General features: G+C 35.9%; 1 protein-coding gene across 1 annotated transcript; it reads right to left on the reverse strand.

The window, feature by feature from the left end:
• Positions 1-1,972: 1,972 nt before the first annotated feature.
• ZNF260 (zinc finger protein 260) lies at positions 1,973-21,862 on the reverse strand. The gene is made up of 2 exons (XM_036013287.1): positions 21,816-21,862; positions 1,973-4,841 (listed from the first exon to the last, which is right to left on the reverse strand). Exon 2 carries the CDS (start codon positions 4,259-4,261, stop codon positions 3,167-3,169), a length of 1,095 nt encoding a protein of 364 aa, XP_035869180.1. The 5' UTR covers positions 4,262-4,841; positions 21,816-21,862; the 3' UTR covers positions 1,973-3,166.
• Positions 21,863-22,093: the final 231 nt, after the last annotated feature.

Here is a 22,093-nt window from a genome sequence, read left to right on the forward strand (position 1 = left end):
GATACATAAAATATAGGGAAATGGGTTAACAGTATCAAAATTTATAAAGAAGCAAATCTAGAAGGTGAGGTTTATGCGCATCAGACAAGCATGAATTTGAGTAGTTTAATACCATATAATGCAGGGCTAGATGTCTTTAAATTTATTGGGGTGACACTGGTTAATAAAATTATATTTCAAATGTACAATTCTTTGATACATGATCTGTATATTGCACTGTGTGCCCACACCCAAAGTCAAATCTTCAGTCCCCATATATTTGGCCCCCTTTACCCTTAACTACCTACCCCTCCATCCTCCTAGGCTGGGGTTTCTGTTGTACAAGCACCTCTGGTAACCATCATACAGTTAGTTGTCTGTCTTGTTTGTTACTTTCAGTTCTATGTCCTATGTATGAGTGAAATCATATGGCTCTTGACTTTTTCTGACTTATTTTGCTTAACAGATATTCTCAAGATTCACCCACGTTGTCACAAATGGCAATATTTCATCTTATATTATGACTGAGTAGTATTCCATTGCATATGTTTATACTCTTTTCTTGTCTTTTTAAAATTGACTGATGGTATCTATTAAAATTTTAAAATAGCATATATCCTTTGGTATGTCTACAAATTTCTTGCCTATATTCTGTTCACCAGCAATAAAATAACTAAAATGTAAGGGCCAATCACAAGGGTATTTACTGTACTGTAGTTTGTGGTAGCAATAATTAGCAACAAGATGAATCAATATGGAGATGGCTGAATAAATTTACAGTACATAACGTCACAGACACTGTGCAGCAATTGCTCATCTTACTTTATCTGACCATTATAATTATTCCTGTTGTCGGGTCTTGGCACTGGCCACTTATAGGCAGCAAAATGTAGTCTTCTAGTTTGGCTTGACTTGAGTTGCTAGTTCTTCTGGTGACTTCACAGGTATATAAGTACAAGGGCAAGGCACTTAAGGATTATGAGAGAATTTTTACTGAAAAATGAAATAGAAGAGAACTAGATTCATGCTGATATACATGTATGTTGTTTGGGTACATTACCTCAGAAAATCAACCACTGGTATTTATAATCTTATCACAAGACTAACCCTCAAAAATGCTAATAACAAGCAGTGCAGTGCAGTGCTATAGTTATATTAGCATTTTATTGAGCTTAAAAGATTCATACATGTGAAATCAATCTGAGGTTTAAATGTTGTATAGCCATTTTTATCACTATTTAAAAACAGCACTAACAGCTTTCTACATGTCAAGTTGTTGTGAAAAGAGATCAAGTATCTCTTTCCAAAATTCTAAAAAAAAAAAGATTTGCTCCAAATAAAATACTGTTTAAGTCCATGTCTCTTTTCAGCACTTTTTCTCTAAAAACATATGGGGTGGGGTTGGCATTGATTATGTCTGGCAGAATAGAGAAAAAAACAGTCTGAGGTTAAAATTGAGGCTGAAATGCAAGAGTGGATGTTTTTACTCAGTGGCATATTAAAAAATTTGCATAACATGGTTTCCTCATTTTGAAGTCTACTTTTCATTGCCAATACTGGTTATATGGGGTATTAAAATTTCTGATAAATGTTTAAGTGAAAATGAATTCTTTCTACCAGGTCTGTGCATATATTCTTAAATGTGATCCTTCAATGCATGTGATTCAGCCAACCTGTTGCAAAATCATGCTGTAACTTCTGAATAGAAACTACACACAGTGATGTGGCATGTGAAAGTAAATAATTGGAACTGTTAAGCTACCATCACAATTTTTTTTTCATATTTTAAAGATAATTTTAGAAATATTTTAAATAAAATATTAGCATCTGACTGAAAATGTGAGTCCATTTTAACATGTACTTCATGTATATCTTCCCTACTTTTATCTCTTTTTAATTTGCAGAAGTTCGAAGGAAATAGCACAGAAATAAATTAAGCAAATATACTGACACAACCTAGAATTAACTAACATTTTGTTATGGTTACCTGAAATTTTTATTTCTTTTTAATAAGAGATATTTAGATACAAAACTGAAATATTCTTTAACTACCATACTTGATCTCATTTCCCATCCCCTCCCTTCTTTCTGGAGGCAACCACTTTTAGAACTGAATGTGTATCCTTCCAATCCATTCTTCATAGTTTTACATAAAAATGTTCATCTACAACCATTGCTTCATACTGGTGTTGGTTACTGGTGATTTCATTCAAATTCACACAGGTGTCATTATAATATATACATCATTTTAATTTTTTTTCACTCTACATGATTTTTCAGATTTTTTTCTTGTTAATAGGTATATATTTAACTTGTATTTAACTACTAGAGAATATTCTACTGTATAACTATATTTTATTCAACCATTTCACAAGAGACAGATGTTCCCAATATTTTGCTAATATAATTCATGCTGCAATGAACATAAAGGTATATGGCTCCCTGGGTACATGTATCAGTTTCTTGGGTATATGTAAATATACTCAAAGGGAGTATTCTAGAATTAGTTTTAGAAGTCCTGTCCTACTCCAAGGCTTTAAAAACATTCTCCTATAAAATTTCATATTACTGTTTTGCATTCTAGTCTTCAATATTATTTGGGTTCATAATAAATAAATAAATATTTTATATGACAGCAAATATTTTTCCATATGAAGAGTCAATTACCCTGAGACCATTTTTGACTCATGCATGACTTCCTTACTAACTTGTGATATCACATCTATCAATTACCAATTCCTTATACAGGCATGCATATGTTTCAGGATACAACCTGGTTTTCATGGCTGGATCAAGAGCAAATAACTGATGACTCTGCATATAGCAAAACATATAACATGAATGAGTTTTTTCTCTTAATTATACATCTTTATACCTCTCATGTTTTTGTCTTAATGCATCATCAGGCAGACCTTCCAGAACCACATTGATTAGTGTCCATGGCTGGATCCTTTCTTCAGTGAGAATGCTTTTAAGAAGTACAGCATTAAAAATGTTTGTTGTGGGGGCTCTGGAGGTATATGTTTTCATACCATCATACTTCTTATTTAAAATCCCAGTATTTTAAGTTTGAATTGCTGAAGGATTTTTCACATTTATGTCACCATCGTAAGATGGATTTTCTAATATGCTATAAAGTGTGAATTGTGTTGAAGATTTTTCCTAAATTCAAGACATTCATAGAGCTTTAATGAGTATGGGTTCTCTGGTGTCTAATGTGATGTGACTTCTGGCTGAAAGCTTTCCCACATTCACTACACTGATAAGGCTTTTCTCCAGTATGGATTCTCATATGTAGAGCAAGAGTAGAGAATTGAGAGAAGGCTTTCCCACACTCATTACAACCATAGGGCTTCTCACCTGTATGGCTTCTCATATGCACAGTAAGAGATGAGCTTTGACAGAAGGCTTTCCCACATATTTTACATTCATAAGGTTTATCACCTGTATGAATTCTCACATGTACTATAAGTGATGTAATTCGAGAGAATGCTTTTCCACATTTATTACATTCATAGGGCTTCTCCCCAGTATGAATGTTGTGATGTTTAATGAGGTATTGCTTCTGCCTAAAAATTGTTCCACATTCATTACATTTATACGGTTTCTCTCCAATATGAATTTTCTCATGCTCAGTGAGATTTGACTTGCCACTGAAGGCTTTCCCACATTCCTTACATACATAGGGTTTCTCTCCTGTGTGACTTCTCTGGTGTCTAATGAGGCTTGACTTCTGAATGAAAGCTTTCCCACACCCTTTGCATTCATAAGGTTTCTCTCCAGTATGTATTCTTTGATGGATAATGAGGTTTTCCTTCTGGCTAAAGGGTTTTCCACACTCATCACATTTAAAGGGTTTCTTTCCGCTATGAATATTCTGATGTTTAATAAGGTATTGCTTCTGGCTGAAGGCTCTTCCACATTGATTACATTCAAATGGCTTCTCCCTCATATGAATTTTCTCATGGTCAGTGAGAGATGATTTGCCATCGAAGGTTTTCCCACATTCCTTACATGCATACAATTTGTTTCCAGTATGATTTCTCTGGTGCTTCATAAGACTTGGCATCTGAATAGAAGTTCTCTCACATTCATACGGTTTCTCTTCAGTATGATATTTCTGAGAAAGAAAGTTCCCCTTCTGGCTAAAGGCCTTTTCACATTTACTACATTTATATGGTTTCTTTCCTGTGTGACTTCTCAAATGTAGACCAAGAGGTGAGACTCGAGAGAATACTTTGCCACATTCATTACATTCAAGTGATTTCTCTCCTGTATGCATTGTCTTATGCTCAATGAGGTTTTGCTTCAGACTAAAGGTTTTTCCACATTCATTACACTCATAAGTTTTCTCTCTAGTATGAATTTAATTATGCTGAAGGATATCTGATTCAGTCTGAAGGTTCTCCAACATTGTTATCCTGCAGATACTTTCTCCAATAAGACTTTCTTTAGTATCTCTTGATGTGTCACATAGATGAAAGCTATTCTACATTCACTAAACTCACATGGTTTTTCTCCAATATCATTTCTCAGGTATCTCATGAAGCTGAATTTACAATGGAAATCTCTTCACATTGATTATCCTGAGAATAGGTTATTACAAAACACTGAAATATAGCATTCTCATTACAGTCTTAATGATTTTTTCTTAGTTTCTCTCATATTTAAGTATAAATTATGTTACAAACTCTTTTAAATTGAGTCCCATACATATAGGTGTAGCCTTAAGAATCAATGTCTGTGATCAGATGAAATACTTTTGTTTCCTAGGTTTTCTGAGTTTTTTCCTTAGCGTTCATGGAGATGGATGAGACTTTATGTATTTCATGGTGTAGCTTTATAAATTTCTCAGGTACTTTCTAAAAGGAAGTATAAAAAATGATCATTGAAGAGTTAATAACTGTAAAATATTTAGTGCCTGGCATGTAGTAAACATCCAATAAAGCAGCTATCATCAAAATCAGTAATGTTTCTGAATTGTTCCACTATTATTAAAATTTAAAAATATGCTATTATAAGTAAACTCTTCATTTCAAACCTACCCTACCAGTATAAAAAAGAAAGCTCAAATACAAATGTCATTCATGGGTGCATGTAGCTTAAACTGCTTATAATGTAATCTTACATAGTTCATAACTTAATAAAATAAAACATTTTTATGTGGCAGATGACAGGAAGAAAAGACAAACATAAAATTGGGAGAGACTAGAATGAAGGGATAAAAATGAAATGAATAGAAGTATTATTAAAGAGGATGCGAGGTTAAATAAGATACAACCATGCCCTGTGGTCAACAATGGACTGCATATATGACAGTGGTCCTATAGGTCACTGGTCTGCAAACTTTTTGGCACCAGGGACTGGTTTCATGGAAGACAAGTTTTCCACAGACTGGGGTGATTCGAGGGCATTACATTTAAGTTCCCCTGCTGTGCAGACAGGTTCCTGACAGGCCAGGACTGGTAATGGTCCATTAGCCTGGAGGTTGGAGACCCCTGGTTATATAATTTAACCAGGTTATATAATATATATAACCAGTGTGTAAAAGGCTATGTGATCTAGGTTTGTGAAAGTACACTTTATGGTGTCTGTACAACGATAAAATCACCTGAAGCATTTCTTAAAATATATCTCTTGGTAAGTGGCACATGACTGTATTTATTTCTACATCTTCCTTGTACTCCATTAAAATGATAGTAAGGGGGTGAAAGGAAACACACAGTCATAGAAACTAAAAGGTTGAGGAGTAATCACTGTATGAAAAGTATTAAATTCTGAAAGGAAGACAAATAAAGGACTATAAATTAACTGCAGAACTCAGTGGCTTAAATAAAATGTCAGCAAATGAGGATGACACCTAAAACTAAGGATATTTAGTCCTGCTGGAGTGGCTCAGTTGGTTGGAGTGTGTCCCATGCACTGAAAAATAAACTTGCAGATTTGATGCCCAGTCAGAGCACATACCTAGGTTGCAGGTTCAATCCCCAGTGGGGGCACGCACGGGAGGCAACCGATTGATGTTTCTCTCTCACACTGATGTTTCTCTCTCTCAAAATCAATAAATACATCCTCAGGTGAGGATTAAAAATAATAAGTAAATAAAGGAAAGGTAATTTGTAGTATAGCTGTCAACAAAAAGGCTCCACAACTAGAGAAACTGGGTGAGACTGAAAGGTAAGGCTTAAATAAATTAATTATAAAAAGAGCAGCTGATACGCCCAAGTCTCCTAGCTGGAAGGAAGTAGGAATTTATTATCCAGACAAAGTATAATAAAAGTCTCCAGATTTAGTAATGACAGGCAAAGTAGATAAGAAAGAAAAGAAAGGGATGAATAAAAGTTTAAATATAGAAGAGGGTCCCAACCCCTTTCTACTGCTAAACTCTAGAAATGCTGATGGTTCCCAAGTGTCATATGACAGAAAGGTTCTTTTCTGGAAAAAAAAAAAAAAGAGATCTTGAGACCACCTACAGATACTGACATTTGGAATCATGTAAAGGAAACACCAAGATATCTTACTTAATGCTGTATAGTGATACCCACCTTTTCACAAGTGCTACCCATGTAGAGATTACAATGATCTTTGTAGTCCTAGTGTTCATATTAATGTAGAGCTGAAGATCACAAAAACTGATGAAAGCCCTAACATGAAAGGTAGATCAAAACAAAAAGGAAAAAAAAACAACAAGGCAAGAAATAGGATTCTGGAGGATGGTGGCGAGGTACTTGTGAGTAGAGCTCAGTTCTCTGTGTGCCCAGTTGGAACACCTAGCTGATCTTCTGAAGAACAGAGTGAACAGCCAAGGGAATTCCAGCTTACAGGAAGTTTGGAGGCCAAAATTTGCAGAAGACATTGAAAAACAGAGAGTGAGGAGATTGTGCTGGAATGGTAAGGTCCCTGGGATCTAAATGGGGACGGAGGCTTCTGCGCCACCTGGCCTGCTGCCTGCCGCAGGACATAGGGAGGACAATTAGATCACTAGCTCCCTCCCTTACCAGAGCAGGGAGGGCACCTGGGCACCAGGAGGGACCTGGATGCTGGAAGTTGCTGGGAGTAGAGACGAAGTGGGAGATACACAGAGGTAGTACACATCTGATGGGGCTGTGGACGCCGGTACCAAAGAAATTGAAGTGGCAGGTGACACCTGGAGAAGGGAGGAGTTGGGCCGTGTCCAATGTTGACACGGATAGTCTCCAGACTGGTTGGAAAGTTGGGCAGTGTGAAGAGCCCTGCGCTTGTTAAGAATGGCAGGCAGCTGCTTTGTAAGGAACTCTCGAGCAGTGGCTGACTCACCCCAAGGATGGTTTGAGCTTGGGCTGTTTGCCGAGAGGCTGATTGGAGCCCTGTGGCCGAACTGAGTGGCTGAGTGAAACAGCATACCCAAGACTGACCCATGCTGTGCGCACAGAGACTGAGTGGCTGATTTTAGTCTGGCAACTCATGGACGACTTTGGCCAGCAGCCAGGAAACTACAAATATTGCGGCCCATACCTGGTCCCCATCCTCTCAAAACCATAGGAAGGGAGAAAAGTGCAGCCCAGCCCCCTTCTACTGCTGCATGTAGGAAGACCAGAAGAACTGGATGAACAGCCTTAAAGTCAGCAGGAGGCTTATTATTATTTTTTCTTTTTTTTTGTTCCTCTCCCCTTTTTTCCCTCCCCCCACCAAGTGAGATAATAAGACATGGTGTTACAAAGGGTTCAGAGACAAATTGAAAGAGGGAGCACAAGGCTAACCCCCAAAACTGAGAAACTGAGATAAATGTCACTTTGCTATCCCATACAGCTGGCATTTTATTGTTTATGTGTATTATTATTATATGTTCATTACTTTTACCACTTTTAGTTTATTACTATTTTTTGTTTCTCTTCTTTATGTTTCATTTCCCTCATTTTATTTCTCTGTTTAATTGCATTCTTTGACTGGTTTTCCTTATTCTCTCTTTAATGTATTTTAATTTTTCTTCTTTCACGTCACCTGTGTTCCAGTAACACATAACTCTTGATCAGGTACTTTCTATTCTGATGATCCAAATCATATGTTTCTTGTCATATTATTGTTGTTCAAGTACTATTGTAAATAATTGTTGTTCCATACAATTGTACATAACAATTGTACATAACAAACCTCCCTGGTCATAGCCCACTTCACTTTAATCCTGAGCATTATTATTGTTGTGGTTATCTCTACTCTCTCTCATACTATGCCTACCTTCTACCATTTACTTTCACTATATCTAATCATATAACCTTGCACAAGCACTCTGTTTTCTGGATTGAGCTCACAATCCTTCTCCCCTCTAACAAGAGTCTTCTCTCTCAACTTTTATAAAAAGTGGCTAGTTGGGTGAAATATTACAGTTAACGCTATACTTATCCAAAGAATCTCCTGTCTCTTCTCTACATGCTGGTACTTTAAATCCCATAAAATACTCTCCTGCTGTCTTAATCCATTTTGCCTATCCCCTGCCAATGGTCACCGACAGGAATAGGTGGCAGCTGTGAACATCATTGTACTTGGTGGAGGAGAAGAACCACCAACAGAGGAACCACCAAAAGGTAAAAACCCTAGTATGACAAGACAGCCCACACAAACAGAAGAAAGGGCAAACCTAGAGAATCCAGACAAGAAGATCAAAGAGACAACACCACTGAACCCTATAGAATTTCTTCCACAGAAGTTCGCCCTACGAAAACACTTAGCAAAGCAAAACATCAGGAAACACAGACACGAACAAAGACAGTCACTTAAAATGGGGAGACAAAAAAAGAACATTCAATCAAAAGGAATGGAAAATTCCCCACTAAAAGAGCTAAACGAAGTGAAGGTCACCAAACTATCAGACATAGACTTAAAGATAATGGTTATAAAGATGCTCAAGGAACTCACAGACAACTACAAGGAACTGAGAACAAATCAGCATGAAAAAGGAAATAGAAACTATAAACAAAGGTCAAGAAGAAATGAACACCCTGGTGTGGCTCAGTGGATTGAGCGCTGGCCTGTGAACCAAAGGGATGCACGTCTGATTCCCAGTCAGGGCACACGCCTGAATTGCGGGCCAGGTCCCCAGTAGGGGACACATGGGAGGCAACCACACACTGATGTTTCTCTCCCTCTCTTTCTGTCTCCCTTGCCCTCTGTAAAAATAAATAAATAAAATATTTTTTAAAAAGAAGAAATGAACAATAATATCTCACAAATAAAAAACACATTAGAAAGAATGACAAAGCAGGCTGGCTGAACTAGAGGATCAAATCAGCAAGCTGGAGGACAAGGTAGAAAAAAACACAAAAACAGCAAGAAAAGGAAAAAAGACTCAGAAAGGATGAACAGGTGGTAAGAAAGCTCCGAGACAACATGAAATGTAATAATATCCATATAATAGGGATACCAGGAAGAAAAGAAGAACAAGGGATAGAAAACCTGTTTGAAAAAGTAATTATGAAAACTTCCCTAATATGACGGGAGAAAAAGTCACACAAATCCAGGAAACACAGAACATCCCAATCAAGAGGAATCCAAAGATGCTGACTTCAAGACAAATCATAATTAAAATGGCAAAATTTCAAGACAAAGAGAGAATCTTAAAGGCAGCAAGGGAGAAACAGGAAGTTGCATACAAGGGAGCTCCAATAAGGTTAGCAGATGACCTCCCAATGGAAACACTCCAAGCCAGAAGAGAATGGCAAGGAATATTCCAAGTAATGAGACCCAGAAGCCTACAACCAAGACTATATCCAGCAAAGCCCTCAATTAAAATGGAAAAGCAAACAAGGAGTCAGACAAAATAAGTCTAACAGAACACACATCCACCAAACCAGCTGTGAAAGAGATGCTAAAGGGACTGCTTTAAGGAAAGGAAGGAAAAGACAGAGAGGCAGAGGAACACAGGTACGAAAATGGCAATGAATAATTACCTATCACTAATAATCTTAAACAAAAATGGATTAAATGCTCCAATCAAAAGACATAGAATAGCTGAATGGATGAGAAATCATGACCCACACATATGCTGCCTACAAGAGACTCACCACAGAACAAAAGATCTACACAGACAAAAAGTAAAGGGCTAGAAACAAATATTCCAAGCAAATAGACAGGGAAAAAAAGACAGCATAGCAATACTCATATCAGACAAAATTGAATTTAAAAAAAGGGCCACAAAAAAGCCCAGAAGGTCACTTCATAATATTCAAGGAAAGAACCCATCAAGAAGACATAAATATTGTAAATATATATGCACCCAACATAGGAGCACTCAAATATATAAAGAAAATCTTGGAAGACGTCAAGAAAGATATTGACACCAATATAATTATAGTAGGAGAATTCAACACCCCACTGTCAAAAATGGATAGTTCTTCCAAACAAAATATCAACAAAGATATTGTGGCATTGAACAATTGTGGTGGACTCCGGCTAGCAGAGTCCACCTGTTGTGACTGAAGACGAGAATAAATGCACAGGCTACAGCAATCTTGTGGAGAAAAAGGGGACGGCACAGGCACTATCTCAAGAGGAGACCACCTTGACCCTTGCCTAGACAGGCTCTTATTGTTTCTCTCAGGTCTTACATCAAAGAAGGATTTATTATCTATTACATAGAATATTACTGTCTACGTTTTAGGTATAATCAAGGAAATGAAAATAACATGCAGAAGGGAAAGGTGGCAAGCTGATTAGCTCTGTCTTTGGGAAAATTCATATAGGCTTTGGAAATTATCTTCAGATGGACAATACACATTTATTGTTTTAGACCAGGGTGATTGAGTTTTAGCAAGAGCAAGTAATAACAATCTGTATGCATTCTCTAGGCCTGATTCCCAGGGGGAAACTCAGTTTGAACATCTGGCTTCTGCCCACTATCTCACTTCTGTAGATTTTCCATACAGAGTTGAGTCACATTCGCCAGACCAAATCAAACCAGTCTCCTACAAACAATGCCCTAGATGAAATGATATGACTTAAATGATATATATAGAGTTCATCCCAAAGAAGCAATACACACATTCTTTTCAAATGCACAGGGAAAATTTTCAAAGAGCACATGATAGGACACAAAAGAAGCCTAAACAAATTCAAGAAAACTGAAATCATATCAAGCATTTTCTCTGACCACAACGGACTGAAACTAGAAAACAAAACCAAAGGAAAAAAAAAAAAACCCAAACACTCAAACTCACGGAGATTGAATAGCATGCTATTAAACAATGAATGGGTTAAGGAGATTACAGAATAAATAAAAAAGTTTCTGGAAACAATAGAAAATGAACTCATAACAACTCAAAACTTATGGGACACAGCAAAGGCAGTCCTGTATGGGAAATTCATAGCGATACAGCTCTACCTAAAAAGATAGAAAGATTTCAAATATAAAACCTAACCCTACATCTACAAGAGCTCAAAGAACAAAAAAGACAGCCTAGAGCAAGTAGAAGGAAAGAAATAACCAAGATCAGAGCAGAATTAAACGACATAGAGACTAAAAGCACAATGCTAATGATCAATGAACCCAGGAGCTGGTTCTTTGAAAAGATACACGAAGTGGACATGCCTTTAAGCAGACTCATTGAGGGGGAAAAAAAGAGGACCCAAATAAACACAATCAGAAGTGAAATAGGAGAGATTACAATGGATACCATGGAAATACAAAGCATTGTAAGAAATTACTACAAAGAAATGTAGGCCAAGAAATTGGAAAACCTAGGTGAAATGGATAAATTTCTAGAAAAATATAATCTTCCAAAATTGAGTCAGGAAGAAGCAGAAAGCCTGAACAAAACAGTAACAGCTCGTGCAATTGAAGCAGTAATAAAAAATTCCAAATACACAAAAGCCCTGGACCACACAGTTTCACAGGAGAATTCTACAAAGCATTTAAGGAAGAGCTAACCCCGTCCTTCCCAGAGTATTCCAAAAAATCCAAGAAGGTAGAAGACTCCCAAACTCTTTTTATGAAGCCAGCATCATTCTAATCCCAAAAGCAGATAAAGACACAATGAAGAAAGAAAACTTCAGGCCACTATCGCTGATGAACATATACGCTAAAATCCTCAACAAAATATTGGCAAACCACATCCAGCAATACATTAAAAAGATCATGCACCATAACCAAGTGGCATTCATCCCAGGGATGCAAGGATGGTACAATATTCATAAATAAATAACCATAATACATCACATAAACAAAAGTAAAGACAAAAATCACATGATCATATCAATTGATGGGGAAAACATATTTGATAAGATACAGCACCCATTCATGATAAAAACACTCAGCAAAGTGGGAATAGAGAGAACATTCCTCAACGTAATAAAGGCCACATATGAGGGGCCTGCAGCCAGCATCACACTAAGTGGTCAAAAACTAAAAGCTTTCCCAATAAGATCAGCAACAAGACAAGGTTGCACACTTTTACCACTTCTATTCAACGTAGTATTGGAAGTCCTAGCCACAATCAGACAAGAAAAAGAAATAAAAGGCAGCTAAATTGGAAAAGAGGAAACAAAACTGTCATTGTTTGCAGATAACATGATAGTGTGCATAGAAAATCCTATAGACTCCACCAAAAAACTGCTTGACCTAATAAATGAATCTGGCAAAACACCAGGATACAAAATCAATATTCAGAAATCAAAGGCATTTTTGTATACCAACAATGAAATATCAGAAAGAGAACTCAGGAAAAAAAATCTCATTTCATATAGCAACGAGAAAAATAAAATACCTAGGAATAAACCTAACCAAGGATGGAAAAGACCTGTACTCAGAAAACTACAAAAGACTGAAGAAAGAAATTAAGGAAGACACAAACAAATGGAAACATACACCTTTCTTATGGATCAGAAGAATTGACATCATCAAAATGTCCATACTACCCAACGCAATTTATAGGTTCAGTGCAATCCCTATTAAATTACCAACTGAGTATTTCACAGATATAGAAAAAACACTTCAAAAATTTATATGGAACCACAAACAATCCCGAATAGCTGCTGCAATTTTGAGAAAGAAGAACAAAGTAGGAGGGACCACAATACTTGATATCAAACTGTATTATAAGGCCACTGTAATCAAAACAGCCTGGTACTGGCAATAAAAACAGACACATGGACCAATGGAACAGAACAGAGAGCCCAGAAATAAACCCAAGGCTCTTAAGTCAATTAATATTTGACAAAGGGGGCAGCAACATGAAATGGAGTAAAAATAGCCTCTTAAACAAATGGTGTTGGGAGAGATGGAAAACTACATGCAAAAAAATGAAACTTGATCACCAACTTACACCATACACAAAAATAAATTCAAGGTGGATAAAAGACTTAAATAGAAGTTGTGACAACATAAAAGTCCTTCAGGAGAACATAGGCAGGAAAATCTCAGATATTCCATGGAGCACTATTTTCACTGATATGTTCCCTAGAACAAGGGACATAAAGGAAAGAATAAACAAATGGATTACTATCAAAATAAAGAGCTTCTGCAAGGGTAAAGAAAATAGCATTAAAATAAAAAGAACCAAACATGGGAAAACGTATTTGCCAATGATACTTCAGACAAGGGTTTGATCTCCAAAAAACATAAAGAATTCACAGGACTCCACTCTAAGAAGATAAGCAACCCAATTAAAAAATGGGCAAAGGACTTGAACAGACACTTCTCCAAGGAGGATATACAGAGGGTTCAGAGACACATGAAAAGATGCTCAGTATTGCTACACATCAAAGAGATGCAAATTAATACCACAATGAGATAGCACTTCACACCAATCAAAATGGCCCTCGTAAACAAAGCAACAAACAAGTGTTGGAGAGATTGTGGAGAAAAGGGAACTCTAGTGCACTGTTGGTGGGATTGCAGACTGGTGCAACCACTATGGAAAACAGTATGGAATTTCTTCACAAAACTCAAAATGGAACTGTCTTTTAACGCGGCAATTCCACTGCTAGGATTATATCCTAAGAACCCTAAAACACCCATCCAAGAGAACCTATGCACCCCGATGTTCATAGCAGCACAATTTACAATAGCCAAGTGCTGGAAGCAACCCAAGTGCCCATCAGTAAATGAGTGGATCAAAAAACTATGGTACATTTACACAATGGAATTCTATGCAGCAGAAAGAAAGAAGGAGCTCTTACCCTTTGCAACAGCATGGATGGAACTGGAGAGCCTTATGCTAAGTAAAATAAGTCAGGTGGTGAAGGACAAATACCATATGATCTCACCTTTAACTGGAACCTAATCAACAAAACAAACAAGTAATCAAAATATAACCAAAGACACTGAAATTGACAACAGGCTGACAGCGACCACAGCGGAAAAGGGAAGGGATAGTGGGGGAAAAGGGTAAAAGGTTTACAAGAACAATAATAAAGGACACATGGAGAACAAGAAGGGGGGTAGAAATAGGGGTAGGAGGTAGGGAGGACTGGGGTGGCAGGGAGGAATAGGGGAAAAGGCAGGAAACTGTACTTGAATAACAGTAAAAAAAAACAGAAACAGAACACACATTCAAATGATAGAATACTATAATTAGTATCACAGAAAACTAAGATTATATAGCAATGAAATATTATCAGATTTCTATAAATAAGTTCTCTAGGAAATAATATGCTGTTGACCTTAAAAAGTGAATATATTTGAAAGAAAATTCCAGGAAATCTCTCAGATAAAATAAAGAAAAATGTAAGGGAAAAAATAAACAGAGAGTAATGATTGCCCTGGGCTGGGTGGCTCAGTTGGTTGGAGTCCAAAAGGTTGCAGGCATGTGCCTAGATTGTGGGTTCAGTCCAGACTGGTGCACCTATGGGAAGCAACCAATGGATGTCTCTCTTTCTCTCTCTCTATCGCTCTCAACAAAAAATCAATAAAAATCCAGGTGAGGATTATAAAGAAAAAAGAGTAATGATTGGAAAACTAGTGTATTTGTGAAGGACTTCAAGAGTTTCAACATTTGCTAAAGGAATTCCAGAGAAAATATGAAGAAAAATAAATTCAGTTAATTTTATGAACCACATCTTTCATATCAGCATGTTGATAATGTTTAAAATTCATTAAATAAAAAGTAGGTAAAACAGTCATTCACCTGCATGAGAGCTTGGAGATGACTGGCTCCACGCCAGTCTAAAACAGTCTATAAAACATGGGAATAAACACCAGTAAATACAGTTAAATGAGGGTAAGTGGTTACCTGTGTAGCACAGGAACTGTGGGTGAGGAGGGATGAAGCAAAAATAGCTACAATCCTATCTGACCTTTAAAAACTTAGAAGTCTCTCTTCATTATACCTACAGAGATGACCTTGAAGACATGAGCCTTTAAAAAAAATTTAGTTTTTTAAGCAAAATATAACCAAAGACACTGAAAAAGAGGACAGGCTGACAGTGACCAGAGGGGAGAGAAGAGGGAATTTCAGGGGAGAATGAGAAGGGTTTACAGGAACAAATTAAAAGGACACATGGACAAAAACTAGGGGGAGGGTGGTAATGGGAGGGAAGTGGGGAGGGTTGGGTGGGTGGGCTGGATTGGGAGTAAAAGGGAGAAAACTGTACTTGAACAATGATTAAAATTTAAAAAATTAGTTTTTAATTTTATAGACAGAGGAAAATAGGGAGATTGTGTGAGAAAGAAAGAAAGACATAGAGGGAAAGAAATATCTACTCATTGCTCCGCCTACTTATGCTTTTCACTGGTTGATTCTTGTATGTGCCCTGACAGGGTATGGGACCTGCAACCTTTGAGCACAGGGACTACAGTCCAACCAACTGAGCTCTATGGCCAGGGCCAACTTGAGCCTTTCACCTTCAACTAATTTATAATTGTAAAATAACTATAGACAGTGCTCTTAATATCTAGATGCAATTGAGTTTCACTTGGGCTAAAAAGCAAAGTACACATACAGTTAATACAAAAAAAGAAAATAGGTCAGAAAACAGCCATCTTTGCTTTCCAATCATACTGCAGTGTTTTGATTATTGATACTATCAGTTTTGGATACAGAAGCTGTCACTGCCATCAACTTCAGTTTTCACTTATTTTTCTTCTTTGATTATGCCTGATACACTGGCATCCAACCTCTTCTTTTACAAAGAGCCCTTTTCTTGGCCTCTTTGTAAATTCTTTCTTTCATAATTGTTTTCCATCCTCTAACTAGAAAACTTCAACTTTATCTTGATTTATACCTATCAAAATTTTATGCTCATTTTCTTATAATTCATTCAAGAACCAACTCTGCTGTCAATCAATGCTATAATTTCAGTAATTAGGAAAAAAACCTCAATATGCATTAAAACTATTAAAAGAAAAATGGTAAAGTAGACTTCATCAAAATTAAAAACTTATGCCCTTTAAAAAACACAGTTAAGAAATAAAAAAGGAAAGCCACAGACTAGGAGAAACTTGTAAGGGTTTGTATCCAAAATACATAGAACACCTGAAACTCCATAAAAAATAATCTGATTTTTTTAATGGGCAAAAACTAGAATACATAGTTATAAACTAAGATATATGAATGGCCAATAAGCATATTAAATGAAGTTTATCTTTACCAGTAATCAGGAAAGAGCATACGAAAACCCCAATGAGGTAAGTACTACACACACCCTTTAAATGGCTAAAGTGCCAATCCAAGTGTGACTGCACAAAGCCACTGTAACTCCCATACATTGTTGGTGGGAATGAAAAATGGTACAGTCACTTTGGAAAACTATTTGAGAATATTTTATTACTTTTAAAGATTTTATTTTGTCCTTCGCCTCTCTCTAAATATAAAATCTTTTAAAAAAAGATTTCATTTATTTATTTTTAGAGAGAGGGGAAGGGAGGGACAAAAAGGGAGGGGAAAATCAATGTGTGGTTACCTCTAGCACACCCCCTGCTGAGGACCTGGCCTACAACTCAGGCACGTGCCCTGACTGGGAATCAAACTGGAGACCCTTTGGTTCGCAGGCTGGCGCTCAATCCACTGAGCCACACCAGCCAGGGCTCTATTTGAGAATATTTTATAAAGTTAAATATACCAGTACATTTACTATTCAACCCAGCAATCCCACTCTTAAGCCTTCATTCAAGAAAAATTAATACATAGACTCACAAAGACTAGTATGTGAATATTCATAACAGCATTATTCCTAATAGTCAAATATAAAAAAAATTCAAATGTCTATTAACTGGTAAGTAGACAAAGTATGTCCATACTATGTAATACTAATCATCCATAAAAAGAAATATTAATATATACAACATGAATTAATCTCAAAATATAAAACTAAGTCAAAGAAATTAAATGCAAAATATCATGACTGTATCATCATACAATATCATCAATATTGTATGGCTGTATTTATATTAAATTCTAGAAAAGGCAAAGCTATAGTGATATAAAGTAGATAAATCTCACCCAGGATGCGGGAGGGTATGTGGCTCAACTGCAAAAGGGCACAAGGCACTGATGATGGAACTGTTCTGTATCTTGAATTTTGGTGTGAGTTAAATGACTATATAATCATCCTCTGGTTTCCCTCCTTGCCACCTTCCCCCATGGATACCAAAATCCTTGGATGTTCAAGGCTGAAGTCCCTTATATAAAATAGCATACTATTTGCATATAACCTACCCACATCCTCTCATATACTTTAAATCATCTCTAGATTATTTATAATACCTAATACAATGTAAATGCTATGTAAACTGTTTCTATATTAAGTTGTTTAGGGAACAATGACAAGAAAAAAATTTGTACATGTTCAGTGAAGATGCAACCAGTCTAAGCCTAACTATGGGCACACCTAGAACACATTGCAGATTTAGTTCCAGACCACTGCAATAAAGTAAATATCACAATAAAGTGAGTCACACTCGTTGTTTCCCAGTGCATGTAATGGTTAGTTTTATACTATATTAGTAGTCTAGTGATTTTAAACCTTTTTCATGGCAAATTTAAACTAATCACTTAAATTACCAAAAAATGTATTTTTCCCAATCTGACCCAAAAAATAGGTAAAATTTTGATTCAGTCACACCAGACAGCTATCATTGTTTTGGCTTTTTTTTGCTTTTTTTTAAATTTGACAACCTAAGGGAAAAGAGGTCAGTGCCCCTGACTAAACAGTCAGGTATTGCATGTTTTAAAAATTCTTACAGCACACTGTTTGACAATTGTTGCTATAGTCTATTAGGAGTGCAAAAGCATGTGCAAACAAAATGTACATACCTTAACTAAAATATACTTTATTGCTAAAAAAAAAAAAAAAAAAGCTAACTTACCTGGCCTTGTTGGAAAAATGATTCCGATAGACTTGCTCAATGCAGGGTTGCCTCAAACCTTCAATTTGCGAAAAATGAAGTATCTACAAAGTGCAATAAATCAAAGCACAATAAAACTAGGCACGCCTGTACATGGTACACATCAGGAACAATTTTTTTTTTCCAAATATTTTTGATTCAAGGTTGGTTGAATCCTTGCATGTGGAAACCAGATATGAGGAGCCAACTGTATACAATTACTAAAGCTTATCATATAACATACTTAAAGAAGGTGACTTTTATTTTATATATGTTTACCTCAATAAATTAAAAAAATAAATCTTACCACACTGAAACTCTACATCATAAATTATTTAATAATTATCTTGTTTGTGCTGAAAACTGCACACAAGAAGGATAAAATACTGCTCTTTCTGTCAATGAGCTTTTTTGTTTTAAAGATTTTATTTATTTTTAGAGAGGAGGAAGAGAGCGAGGAAGAGAAACATCAATGTGTAGTTGCCTCTCACATGCCCCCTGCTGGGGATCTGGCCCACAACTCAGGCATGTACCCTGACTGGGAATGGAAATGGCAACCCTTTGGTTCTCAGGCCAGCGCTCAATCCACTGAGCCACACCAACCAGGGCTGTTAATGAACTTTAATGTATGTCTTAGACATCAAAGTGAAAAATACAAAAAAGAGTATATACTCTGAATCCAATTTGAATGTAAGCTACAACATGGGATGGAGAGATTGGAAGGCTGAGGGCAGTAAAGACATTTTAATTAAAATGAAGCTCAAGGTTAAACAATAGACAGAACTTTGACAGGTGGATCATTGCACAATTAAAGGCAAAGATACAGAGAATTTCATATATGTGAAGGGGGAGGTAAGAAGGATACAATTGATCCTATTTCAAGCTATAATAACCACAATAACCTTGTGTGTGGTGAGAAGAGAGAGATTGAAAATATACTCATGTATTAAACACACATCGCCCACAGTAGAGAGTAAATAGATATTGTCTAAAGAAATCAAGAATGAACTAAGAAAATTATGGATGCAAGGGCAATTAGGAAAAAGGAAAAAATACACACTTTCCAAGTTTTTAGAAGGATGGACATATGTATTCAAACTAAAGAAATTAACATCTCACAGTAAAAGATAAAAAGGAGGTAAAATTTAAAACAATGTATATTAAATAAGAGAATCAGTGCCAGCCATATTGTTTCTGTCAATAAATGCAAGTAAAATAAGCAACTATTAAAAGAAAAGGACTATGATAATAAACTCATACAAAAAATTTCTCAGGCCCTAATCCAGAACTCCTGAATCACGAGATGTGTGTGGGTGGGGCCCAGCAATCTGTATTTAACAAGCCCTCCATGTTATTTTGAGGCATGCTAAAGTTTAACACTTTTATAGCAAAACCCATCTAAACTTTATGTATACAGATATGCATCTAAAACAGTATCAGATGTGCGGAAAATAAAAAATAAAAATAAAGAAGATAATCATGAACATATAAACTACAGAAATCCAAAAAACACATTAATAACTGAGAAGACTACCCACAAACTATATAAATATATAAAAATAGGAAAATAAAATACATACTAATTTATAACATACAGCTAATCAGTTTATTCTGTATCTTGAAAACAGATAGATCATCTTTTTAAATGTTCAAAGAACAACTCCCAAATCCAGCCCATATAATATTCATATAAAACCTCAAATATTCTACAAACTAAAAAAGGGAAAGACAAAATACTATGATAAAAAACAAACAAACAAAAAAAACCCCAAACCCTTAAATTAGAAAACAAAATCTTTCATTTGAAAATTCAGCCCTGTCTGGTCTGGCTCAGTCGATTGAGCGCTGGCCTGTGAACCAAAACATTGCAGGTTTAATTCCCAGTTAGGGCATGTGCCTAGGTTGTGAGCCAGGTTCCCTAGTTGGGAGTGTGCGAGAGGCAACCAATTGATGTATCTCTCGCACATTGATGATTCTCTCCCTCCCTCCCTTCCCCTCTTTCGAAGTAAATAAAACCTTTAAAAAAAATTCAGAATTTGCTGGCTTGAACTAATTCTTTGGTCAAAGAGGAAATTAAAATAAATTGCAGAATATTCAGAAGTATTAGTCAGAAAACAATGTATATCAGAACCCACAGAACATTTTTGAAAAAAATGCTTATAGAAGTTTTAGCATGAGTGGTTATATTATTTTTAAAAGAAATGAAGTAAGCATTCAAATTAAGGAATTACAAAAAAGTAAACATAATAAAAACACACATTAGTAAAGATAAGAAAATAAATAACGTATTATAAACAAAAAAACAAATAATAAATTCATGAGTTGATTCTTAGGGAAAAAGAGAAAGAATAAAAGCAAAATTATAAAAGCAAAAAATGATTATTTGACTATTTGGAAATAGTCACAGATAGAAAATAAGGTACAGATTATTTTGCTCAATCCTAGCTAATAAATTTGAAAACCCAGCAAATACAAACTATGAAAGCTAAAACCACAAAAGACAGAAAATCTAAACAGAAAAATAAACATAGGAAAAAAATAGACAAAATTGTTAAGATGTTTCACGACCCCAAAGCCCACAGCGCAGATGGCTAAAAGGCATGGGGATTTTACTAAACTTTTAACAAATTACAGTAATACTATTTATTTAAAATCTTCCAATTGATTCTTTAATTTATTAAATTTCCAAAAGCATGATACACAACACATTCAGGCTTAAGCTACTAAATTCCTAATAAGCCAAAAAAATCCCACAAAAATTATATATCTTTCATAATTAAAGCCCCTTGTATTTTTTATAGGATTTATACCAACATCCCTCAAACATACTTATCAGAATTGCATTTTTCGTACTATAACATGACAGTCCTAAACAGAACTAGGCAACATCATCTGAACACAAGGCAGAAAGGTCCTTTCAAGAGAATTTGTCTTGTGGTTCAAAAGTATTTTCAAAATATAAATCAAAAAGCTCTAATGTCAAGCAAACTACTTTTGTGCTATAATCCCTGAGTTGAGTAGCTGCAGTAGAGATACTATAGCCTACAAAATCTAAAATATTTATTATCTGTCTTTTTACAGAAAGTTTACTGACCCCCTAGAGTACTGATTCCTTCCTCATATACCTGATTGGAAGTAGGATACATTGTTGCTCCAGCCCCAACCACAACTAAATAATAGGCAAGTTGGGAGAAATCTGGATCCTTAAACAAACACAAAGACCAAAGTTCCATCCAATTGACTACTCACCACGTAACTGCTTTGTGAGAGGCAAAGCAGCACCCCAGATTTCAGGCTGAGCCCTTAGGACTATCAGACACTTTTAAGAACAAGTAAAGTGCAGGTCCTGGGGATGCACAAGGAAGGTGGCCTATGAAAAAGATCACAGTAATGATGACCCTTTGGTTTAGAAGCTGGAATAAATGTATATGAGAGGGGACCCCAAAATACCAGGAATTTATTTATAAAAAATTGTGTATTTATTCTTACATGTTTAAACTTCAGTCACTTTCAAAGTACTCTCCATTTGATGCAATATACCTACCAAGACTTTTTTCCACTGCTCAAAAGTTTTTGAGCTCATCTATTTTGATGCTTTTTAATGCTTCTGCTGTTTTTTTGTTTCACCTCTTCCACATCAATAAAACATTCCCTTTGGGGTCTTTTTTCATCTGGGGAAACAACAACAAAAAAAGTCATTTTGGAGCAAGATAGGGTGAATAGGGAGGGTCATGCCATTTGGGGGCAAAAACTGCTGAACACTTAGCATGGTGTGAGCAATTGCCCTCCTAAATCACCCTTCATGAAATGGGCAAATGTCTT

Source organism: Phyllostomus discolor, chromosome 12 (assembly GCF_004126475.2).
Source record: "Phyllostomus discolor isolate MPI-MPIP mPhyDis1 chromosome 12, mPhyDis1.pri.v3, whole genome shotgun sequence".
Classification (NCBI taxonomy): domain Eukaryota; kingdom Metazoa; phylum Chordata; class Mammalia; order Chiroptera; family Phyllostomidae; genus Phyllostomus; species Phyllostomus discolor.